The following is an 11286-nucleotide window of genomic DNA, read 5'->3' on the forward strand; positions in this document are numbered from 1 at the left end:
CCCGCCAAGTTCAGCATCCGATATACCTCAGTCAGAGGCTAGGATGTTCCCGTACTTCGGGCCGAGGTCGCCACCCTTCTGGTGAAGGGAGTGATCGAGCCCGTCTCACCAGCCGAGATGTTCAATGGGTTTTACAGCCTGTACTTCATTGTCCCGAAGAAAGGCTGGGGGTTGCGCCCTATCTTGGGTCTGTGTGTTCTGAACAGGCACCTACACTTAGCTGCCTTTCAGGTTGTTCACGCAGAAGCGCATCCTGACGTCCGTCAGGTGTCAGGACCGGTTCATGGCAGTCGACCTGAAGCACACGTACTTCATGTCTCGATCCTCCCTCGACATCGGCCGTTCCGACGGTTCGTGTTCGAGGGACGGGCATATCAGTACAGGGTCCTCCCTTCGGTCTGTCCCTGTCTCCACGAGTCTTTACGAAGGTCGTGGAAGCCGTGGGAAGGAGGTGTGCGGGTACTAACTATCTCGACGACAGGCTCAGTTTTGGCACACTCTCGAGATCTGTTGTGTACACACAGGGACCTGGTTCTCCGGCACCTAGATCGGTGGGGCTACAGGTGAACTGAGAAAAGAGCAAGCTCTCCCCGGTGCAGTGCATCCTCTTTCTCGGTATGGAACTCGACTCTGTCCTCACGAGCTGCCCCGCTCACCCCCCGGGGGGGGGGCGCGAGACCCGCGACGAGGAAGCCCGCACCCTCGCGGCCTCCCAGAGGAGCGCGACTGATTAGCGCGCCCGATCAGTGTTGAACTGCCTGAAGTTCAGACAGTCAGCGGTCCCCCTGTAACAAGAGGCTCCTGGGATACATGGCATCCTCGGCGGGGGTGGTCCCCCTCGGGTCGATGCACATACGACCGCTCCAACACTGGCTGCAGAGTCAAGTTCCTTGGAGAGCATGGCACACTGGCAGCAGGCGTATGGTCACACGCTTTTCTGCCGACACACCCTAACCCCCTGGTCTCCATGACCTTCTTGCGGACAGGGGTCCCCTTTGGGATGCCTACCTGCAAGGTTGGGGTGCCGTGTGCAACGGGCAAGCAGTGTCGGGGCGGTGGACGGGCCCCCGCCTGCGTTGGCATTTCAACTGCCTAGAGTTGTTGGTTGTGCTACTTGCATTGAGGAGGCTACTACCTCTCGTGCAGGGAAGCACGTGCTGGTCCGGTCGGACAGCACAGCTTCTGTGGCAGCAGCTAACATGACTCGCCCGATGCCTCCTCCTCTGGAGTCAGCAGGTGATTATCTCCCTGCGAGCCACACACATCCCAGGCTTCCTGAACCAGACAGCCGATGCGCTCTCTCGTCTGTTGACGCCTCGCGGAGAGTGGCGACTCCCTCCCCGCACAGCAGGCTCATTTGGGGCAGTTTGGCCAGGCACAGGTGGTCCTGTTGCCTCCCCGGACTCCACCCATTGTCCGCTTTGGTACTCCCTGTCCGAGGTACCCTTGGCACGGATGCCCTTGCGCACAGCTGGCCGCGGGAAAAGCGGAAGTACGCTTCCCCCCAGTGAGCCTCATTGCACAGGGCCTGTGCAAGGCCAGGGAAGAGGAGCATCAAGTGGTACTAGTTACGCCCCCTTGGCCTAACCAGGACTTGGTTCTCGGAGCTGAGGCTCTGACAACAACTCCCCCCTGGCCGCTCCCCCTGGCGGACAGCTTCCCCAGGGGAAGGGGCACGTTACGGCATCCCAGGCAAAACCTGGTCTCCATGTCTGGATGGGACGAGGAGATCCTGAGTGACCCACCCCCGGTCCGGTTGGGACGTCACTCAGGCTAGGGTTTCGGCCACTGGGCGGCTATACACCCATAGGTGGCGCCTCTTCTCGTCCTGGTGCTCTTCTCGGCGAGAAGACCCGCGGAGTTGCTCGGTCGGGTACGAGCTGTCCCGTCCTCAAGAGAGACGGGGGAGTAACCTCTCCTCCTCCACACTGGGAATGTATGTAGCCGCTACGGCCGCTCATCATGACCCAAGTGCTGGGTAGCCTCTGGGACAGCACGACCTGGTCATTAGGTTCCTAAGGGGTGCGAGAGGGTGACCACCTTACCCGCGCTCCGTACCCTCTTGCGACCTAGGTGGCGGGCCTCAAGAGGCCCCGCCCCCTTCGAGCCTCTCGGGGTTGCCGCTCTTTCTCAGTCTTGATAAAGACGGCTTTCCGCATGGCGCTCACCTCCAAGAGGGTAGGGGATCTACAAGCACCCTCCGTGTCCACAGATTGCCTAGAACTCGGGGCCGGGATTCTCACGTTATCTTGAGACCCCGCCCCGGCTACGTGCCCAAGGTTCCCACCACTCTCCCGAGAGACCAGGTGGTGAACCTGCAGGCGCTCCCCACCAGGGAGGAAGACCCAACCTATCCGTGCTGTGTCCAGTATGCGCACTGCGCCTCTACTTGGACCGCACGCAGAGCCCAGAATCTCTGAGCAGCTCTTTGTCTATTTCGGAGGTCAGCAGGAGGGCTTTCTCCAAACAGAGGCTGGCGCACTGGATCGTGGATGCCCTCGTTAGGGCATACCGATCTCATTTCGCCCCTGCCCGTTGGGGGTGAGGCACACCCCTCGTGGGCACTGGCTCAGGGCGCCTCTCTGTCAGACATCTGCAGAGCTGCGGGTTGGGCTATGCCTAACAACTCCGTGAGGTTCTAATACCTACGCGCGGAACCGGTGTCAGCCCGCATCCTGGCAAGGTGTGGGACAGGCAGCCGGTAGGGCGTACGCCTGCGGAAGCCCTTCCCCCTCCGGGGGGAGCAGTGGCGATCCCGCCTCACTTCTTTCCCCTCTGGTAAAGAACAGGCATTCCATCCATCACTAAGCACCCTTTCAGGGGACAGGCTGGGCAGAGCAGCCCTGCCCCCTTAGGCCGGGGAACAGTTGAGTTATCTCCCACATAGCTCTAACCGGACCTTGTGCTCCAGACGTGGTAACCCCCCCTCTGTGGGCTGTTCCGTCTGATGTATCCTCATGAATGGTTCCCACCTTGGCAACCCATGACCTCCCTAGGTGGACTCCCACCTTGCGGTTAACTCCTGCAGTCCGCACTTTCCTCCCATGAGTTCTCCCCTGATGGTGAGACCATGGGGTGTCTCCACTAGTTCCTCCCTACTGTAGGTAGTGGCCTCTGCAGCGTTTTTCCCCAGGGGGGAATAATGCTTACCCAGTGGCCCATACGGTGCCGAGCGGCTTCTCGCCATTTAGAGAACTAGGCCTCCGCCCGTGATGGCCGGTGACAGGGGCTTCCCAACTTTGAGTAAAGCTCTGGGTCCCCCTTCCTCTCCACTGGAGGATCATCATTTTGCGTTAGCGTCTTCGTCTGACTCGCCCAGGCCAGTCAACGTCTCTCCGCAGAGATTGTGACGTGGCTCAGTGCTGTGGCGTTTTCCATAGGAACCCCATTCTGTCGGTTCGACACAACGTCGAGAGACCGACAGAAAGGGAACGTCTTGGTTACGGATGTAACCTCGGTTCCCTGATGGAGGGAACGAGACGTTGTGTCCCTCATGCCACAACTCTGGCCGCCCACCCCAGCGGTCGGGGGAGGATGCTTTAGGCTCCTCAGACCAAAGGTGAATGAATGAGCACGCCGGCTTCCCTCTTATACCCGGACAACCGGTTAGGAGCCCGGCATGCAGATTTCATTCGCCAATTTTCATTGGCCTTTTCTAAATCCTCAGAAGATGATAGGTTCTCAAGACAAACCCCATTCTGTCGGTTCGACACAACGTCTCGTTCCCTCCATCAGGGAACCGAGGTTACATCCGTAACCAAGACGTTTTCCTCAAATTCCCACAGGATGCCCTACACTAACCAGAAGTCCATTATATTTCAGTTTCTACATTTTTTGTTTGTGTGTGTTTTGTTTATGCCTTACATCAAAGAATATGAAATTGATAAAATTGTGCATGTGCTTTACAATTTATAATTCTTGGTTTGATGCTTTGTTGGCTCATGCAACAACACTGTTACAAGTGTGGCTTAAATCCCTCTAGCACATGTTGTCTTCTTAGACTTTGTCATTCTTAATAGGAAGGTTCACCTAAAAATTTACTTTTGCAGAACACAAAAGAGGATATTTTGAAGAAAGTTGGTAAGCAAACAACATTGGCCCCATTGATTCCCATTGTTTGGACACAAAACCACTGAGACATTTCTCAAAATATCTTCTTTTGTGTTACACAAAAGAAAGAGTTTGTGGCAAGGGGGGCGTGGTCTAGCGAGGTATGCAAAGGGAGAGTGAGCCGGGAGACGAGCGGTGAATAAATGGGACACGTGCAAATGATCAACACCTGTATCTAATTCCAGTAAGGACGCGGAGAGAGCGGATAAAAAGAGGAAAGCCGCATACACAAGAGAGAGACACACGGACAGACACGGGCGGTTGCAGAGAGGATCTAACACAGGAAGCCGGGACTTCAGAGGACTTTAATCCAGACGGGGAGAGGCTTGGAACGCTGTGGAAGCGTCCGTCGTATTTTGTGTTGAGTAACTATAAGTTTGTGTGTAATGTGAATAAAAGCCCGTGTCTGTCACGCTAACCTCGTCCTCTTCCTTGCCCACGACTCTACATCTGCTACACTGGTGCCGAAACCCAGCAAGGAAGAAGGAGGGCCACCGCCAGCATGCAGTCCTCAGCCCAGACGCCATTTGCGGACGTCAACACATCCCTCGCGGTCCTCCATCGGTAGCACCATCAGGCGTTGCTGGATCTTCGCGCGGATAACGAGCGCTGCTTCAAGGCAATCCTCCAGTCCCAGCAAGAGGACCGCGAGAGGTTCCGGAGCTGGGTCGGCCAGGGGGTTTCGGCAGCCGCGGCAGCGCCTCCCTCCCTCCCTCGCGACACTCCTCCCCATGACCAAGATGGGACCCCAAGATGATCCAGAGGCGTTCCTAGAACTGTTCGAGAAATCTGCGGATACCTGCGCTTGGCCACGGGAGGACTGGGCAATGTGCTTATTACCACTGCTTACGGGGGAGGCGCAGCTGGCCGCTCGATCACTGCCGGTGCCAAACCTCCTGGTGTTCGACGACCTCAAGAAGGCCATCTTGCAGCGGGTTGGCCGCAGCCCAGAGGAACATCGACAGCGATTCGGGTCATTGGGGCTCACGGAAAGCGGCCGACCCTTTGTGATGGCCCAGCAGCTCCGGGACTCCTGCCGCAAATGGCTGTTGGCTGGGAAAGGCGACGTCGAGGACGTAATCGATCGAGTGGTGCTGGAGCAGTTTAGCACCCGGCTGCCCAAAAAGACGGCCGAGTGGGTCTAGTGCCACCGCCCGGCGTCGCTGGACTCGGCCATACAGCTTGCAGAGGACCAGATGGTGGTGTGCCCCACCACCCCGAGGGAGAACCGGCCAAACCGCGGGACCACGAGCACCTCCTCGGGGATACCATGACTCCGCCGGGCCGTTGCTCTATCTGCGTCTGGCACATGCTCCATTTCCTGCCGCCGGGATGGCGGGAGCGCCTTTGCCGGCCTGCTGGCGTTGCGGGGACCCGGACCATTTCGTCGATCATTGCCCGGCCATGGACATAGGCACAATGATCCGGGTCCCGGACGCCCCGCAAGCTGCCCTCGGTCAAACCGGCGGATACCAAATACCTGTGAGTATATGGGGGGGTACATACCCGGCTCTGGTGGTTTCAGGCTGCAACCAAACCTCTATCCATCAAAGCCTGGTTCAGCCGGGGGCATTGGATAATAGCCGCCAGGTTCGGGTGCAGTGTGTACAGGGGGATGTGGCAAAATACCCTTTGGTGACCGCTGTTATCCAATTCCGGGGACAAACGCATAGTGTAGAGGTGGCCGTTAATCCGCACCTCCGACACCTGCTGATCTTGGGAACCAATTGGCCGGGTTTTACCGAATTATTGGGGTATTTGTGTGCGGGTGTCGCTTGGGGACCAAAGACGCAGGGAGACGGAGCGCTCGTGCAGGTAGGCGAGGCTGAACCCGGACCGCCGGTGGCTGCATCCGGGGAACCAAGCGCTATCGAGAGGCTAATCCTCTCGGATCGCGATGAATTTCCCCTGGAGCAGTCCCGAGATGAGTCCCTTAAATTTGCATTTGAGCAGGTCCGCTGTATTGACGGATAGCCTCTCCAGCCCGCACGAGCACTTTCCTATCCTTATTTTTTGATTATAAGAGACCGGTTGTATCGAGTAACCCAAGATACTCAGACAAAGGAAGATACAACCCAGTTGCTAGTTCCACGAAGCCGCCGGGAAATGATTTTCCAGGCGGCTCATTGTAACCTGATGGCGGGTCATCTAGGGCAGGCATCGACACTAAATCGTCTAATGACCCGATTCTTTTGGCCGGGCATTCACGAGAACATGCGCAGGTGGTGTGCCGCGTGTTGTGAATGCCAGCTGGTAAACCCACCGGCCTCTCCAAAAGCGCCATTGCATCCATTACCGTTATCGCAGGCCCCCTTTGACAGAATTGGTATGGACCTCATCGGGCCATTGGAACGATCAGCGAGAGGACATCGATTTGCATTAGTCCTGGTGGATTATGCAACCCGATATCCCGAAGCCATGCCTCTCCACAGTATCTCAGCTAAGAGCGTGGCGGAGGCACTGTTTCGCGTCATCTCCCGCGTGGGGATCCCCCGGGAAATCCTCATGGATCAAGGCACGGCGTTCATGTCACTTACGATACACGAACTTTACGAATTATTGGGCGTTAAATCGATCCGTACCAGCGTCTTCCACCCCCAAACGGACGGTCTGGTCGAGCGGTTTAATCGCACTTTGAAAACCATGATTCGTAAGTTTGTTCGCACGCCAAAAATTGGGATAAATGGTTAGAACCCCTCTTATTTGCGGTGCGGGAGGTCCCCCAAGCCTCCACGGAGTTTTCCCCCTTCGAGCTTCTCTTTGGACGACAGCCCCGAGGGGTTTTGGACGTCCTCAGAGAGACTTGGGAGGACGGGACTTCTAGCAGTAAAAATGAAATTCAATATGTCCTGGACCTGTGAACAAAACTCCATACACTGGGGCGGCTATCTATGGAGAATTTGTTACGGGCTCAGGACAAGCAAAGCCGGCTATATAACAGGGGTACTAAACTACGCAAATTTACACTGGGAGAGAAAGTGCTTGTATTACTCCCCACGTCGAGTTCCAAATTACTTGCAAAGTGGCAAGGACCGTTCGAGGTCACACGGCAAGTCGGAGATCTCGATTATGAGGTGATATGAACAGATAGGAGCGGGTCAAATTTATCACCTCAATCTCCTGAAAAAATAGCAGGAGGTGGAAACCGTGATGTTGGCGACGCTAATAAGTGGGGAGGATGATCTTGGGCCAGAGGTGAATACCAAGTCACGATCACTCGCGCTGGCTCCGGGGGGAGATCACCTCTCGCCCTCCCAACTCACGGACGTAGCCAAGTTGCAAGCCGAGTTTGCAGACGTGTTCTCGCCCCTACCTGGTCATACCAGGCTCATTCAGCACCACATTGAGACCGCGCCGGGTGTAGTGGTTCGCAGCTGGCCGTGCCGTTTGCCTGAGCACAAGAAAAATGTGGTTCAGACGGAATTAGAGGCAATGCTCAAAATGGGGGCAATAGAAGAATCCACCAGTGACTGGGCGAGCCCGATAGTTTTGGTGCCCAAAATGGACGGCTCGGTCAGATTCTGCGTGGATTACCGCAAGGTGAATGCGGTGTCGAAATTCGACGCCTATCCAATGCCCCGGGTTGACAAGTTGCTTGATCGGCTAGGCACCACTCGTTTTTATTCGACGCTGGATTTAACAAAAGGGTACTGGCAGATTCCCCTATCACCCGTATCCAAAGAGAAAACCGCCTTCACAACGCCGTTCGGATTGCACCAATTCGTCACACTTCCGTTCGGTTTGTTCGGGGCACCCGCCACCTTCCAGCGTCTTATGAATCGTTTCCTTCGACCCCACATGGCATATGCCGCTGCCTACCTCAATGATATTATCATATACAGTAACGATTGGCAATGGCATATACAACACTTGAGGGCGGTCCTGAGGGAGCTGAGGGCGGCAGGTCTCACGGCAAACCCGAAGAAGTGTGCGGTTGGGCGAGTGGAGGTTAGGTATCTGGGCTTCCACTTGGGTCACGGACAGGTGCCGAGACATGTCCGAGACCTAAGACCAAAAAGGAGGTAAGGAAGTTCCTGGGGCTGGCGGGATATTACAGATGCTTTGTGCCTAACTATTCGGACCTCACCAGCCCGCTGATGGACCTTACTAAAAAGGAGGCACCAGATACCGTCCAGTGGACGGAGCAGTGTCAGCGGGCGTTTACCCAAGTAAAGGCTGCCCTGTGTGGCGGGCCGCTCTTACACTCTCCTGACTTTTCTCTCCCCTTTCTGTTGCAGACTGACGCCTCGGACAGGGGGCTGGGTGCTATACTGGCGCAGGAGGTGGGGAGTGAGGAGCGGCCGGTGCTGTGCATTAGTCGTAAGCTCTCAAAGAGAGAGACTAAGTACAGCACCATAGAAAAAGAATGTTTGGCTATCCGATGGGCCGTTCTCACCCTTAGATACTACCTCCTGGGCTGGGAATTCACCCTCTGTTCGGACCACGCCCCTCTGCAGTGGCTCCACCACATGAAGGATACCAACGCGCGGATCACTCGTTGGTATATTGCTTTGCAGCCATTTAAATTCAAGGTGATCCACAGGCCAGGTGCACAAATGGCTGTGGACGACTTCCTCTCCAGGAATGGTGGTGGCTGCAGGCCGGATGGCTCCCCGGCCTGACACGGGCGGTGGGGGTATGTGGCAAGGGGGGCGTGGTCTAGCGAGGTATGCAATGGGAGAGAGAGCCGGGAGACGAGCGGTGAGTAAATGGGACACGTGCAAACGATCAACACTCAACATGTCTAATTCCAGTAAGGACGCAGAGAGAGCGGATAAAAAGAGGAAAGCCGCATACACAAGAGAGAGACACACAGACAGACACGGGCAGTTGCAGAGAGGATCTAACCCAAGAAGCCAGGACTTCAGAGGACTTTAACCTGGACGGGGAGAGGCTTGGAACGCTGTGGAAGCATCCGTCATATTTTGTGTTGAGTAACTATAATGTTTGTGTGTAATGTGAATAAAAGCCTGTGTCTGTCACGCTAACCTCGTCCTCTTCCTTGCCCGCGACTCTACATCTGCTACAGAGTTATATACAGGTTTCGAACAACATGGGGTTAAATTTATATATATGTGTGTGTGTGTGTGTGTGTGTGTGTGTGTGTGTGTGTGTGTGTGTGTGTGTGTGTGTGTGTGTGTGTGTGTGTGTGTGTGTGTGTTTGTGTGAATCGTCCCCTTTACATCTTACTTGAATCTGTGTTTCAGAAAGGCAGGCTGGTGAAGCAGCAGGCACCTTAATAATGGGTCCTGATGGTGAAATCATACGCTCGTCTCACTGGGATCCTGCGGTTGACACTGAGGACCACCCAATAATGAATGATGTCACTCAAAACCATGGTAATCAAAGAATTTATAATTTATATTATTCCGAACCAAATAAACACTGTCTATACTGGCTTTGCTTTGACCACATTAAAACATCCACAAGATGTTATTCTCACTGCGTATTATTAGGGTTATTATGTTAAAAATGTGACTTGGATTGTCAGGGGAGTCTGTGTTAGTGTATTACAAGGACAGAGGAGGTGTGAGGTGAGAGTTCAGGGCAAATAGAGGAACTCCGGAATAATGTCTCTCTTTGTCTCCAGTTCTTAAAGTTGTGACTTCTGAGGAGGATGTGAAACAGCCTTGGATGATTCTTATACAGGACTGTACAGAAGATGAAGGTCAGTGATTCTATGTATTTTAGCCATAAGAAAAGAGATTTAATCAAATGTCTCAAACTATAGATAATAAAGCCTGCAACCAAAAACCAAGAGATCAAACATTTCTCAACTTTCTTCCAAGACTTCCAAATTATCTAAACTAAGCTCTCCACATTAACACACGAGTTCCACTTTGTACATCTGAGTTGATATATTAATCATGAGAACTCCAAACTCCTGCACTATTAAAGAGGAAACTTAAAAATTTGCTACACATGGAATTGTAAAATTTATTTTTATACGTGTTCCCATTTTATGTTTGGTTCAATGTTTGCTATTTACATTAACATTTATGCATTTGGCAGACGCTAAAAGCGACTAACATTGCATTATCCTATACATTTGTTTCTAAGTATGTGCAATCCCCTGGGATCAAACCCACAACCTTGGCGTTGTTAGTGCCATGCTCTTACCAATGAGCTACAGGAAAGCTATTGCAGCTATAGATGTTGACATACTGGTATGGGCTCAGCGTTGGGTTCACTTACAAAACGTCCACCAAACTAGCAATTTTATAGAAGCAATCTTTAAAAAAATCCATCTCAAGTAAATTTTGAGTGCAGATAGTACAGGTCAACAAAACACAAATGGGCAAACATGCATTTAAATAGCACACACATCCCCCGCCCAGTGTTCTTCTGGCTGCTTCACATCTGCTAGTGGTTTGCAGCAGTGAGGTATCCCGGACAGAGAAACCTGATCGCCCCTCAGGCTGAGGCCTAATCCTGGTCCAGGAGTTTGTGTGACTGACAGAGGATGTGTTTTCTCAAGCTGACCTCTGGAGCTGCTCTGTTTCCTTTATCCTGTCACTGGTCAGAAACTCAACCCCCACTGATCCTCCTCAGCCCAGCAAACCCCCTTCTACATCCTTCAGCTTTCCATGCAAGCGCTTCTTTTCCTGCTATTTGGGCCTCTCTTGAAAGAGATGCTTTCTAAATAAAGAGTTTTTGAGCAAATGGTTATCAGGGCATACACCCAAAAGAACTCACAAGAAGTCTCTAAACCCAGTGTCCTGGCATTCTTTGAAAAACATGCACATTTTATTTTAATACATTTATCAGTCAATACCTGTCACGAACTCAAGGAGGGAACGAGAGCAGGTAATTTCACAAAATAAATGTTTATTTTGAACTCCACAAGCAAGTTTTAGAAGTGCATAAACTTAGGAGAAACTTCGCCAATAAACCAGGCAAAAGCTGATAGTCTTAACTGTGGGTAGTTTGTCTCCATAGAATGAGTGGTAGAACAGGAATCCCAGAAAGTAATCTAAACAGAAATCCTTTGAGTCCACGAAGCAAGTGTTCTGGTAACATGAGGCAAGCAACATTGAGACCGGATGCCTATGAGCTTGGAGGTGAGAGACTTGTGTGTAGTCTGATGGGGAACAGGTGTCGGTAATTAGAATCCTGGTGAATTGAAACGGGTGCGTGAAACTGGAAATCTGGTGTCTGAGGGAGGTGTGGCTGGCA

General features: G+C 53.2%; 1 protein-coding gene across 2 annotated transcripts in view; it reads left to right on the plus strand.

The window, feature by feature from the left end:
- Positions 1-11286, plus strand: part of LOC130550728 (frizzled-7-A-like) — a 51999-nt gene that overhangs the window by 26681 nt on the left and 14032 nt on the right. For both annotated transcript variants that reach the window (XM_057328229.1, XM_057328230.1), the window contains exons 9-10: positions 9318-9449; positions 9701-9778. In XM_057328229.1, the coding sequence (XP_057184212.1) occupies positions 9318-9449; positions 9701-9778 (210 nt within the window). The remainder of the gene's footprint in view (positions 1-9317; positions 9450-9700; positions 9779-11286) is intronic.

The sequence above is a fragment of the Triplophysa rosa genome, unplaced genomic scaffold (assembly GCF_024868665.1).
Source record: "Triplophysa rosa unplaced genomic scaffold, Trosa_1v2 scaffold411, whole genome shotgun sequence".
Classification (NCBI taxonomy): Eukaryota; Metazoa; Chordata; class Actinopteri; order Cypriniformes; family Nemacheilidae; genus Triplophysa; species Triplophysa rosa.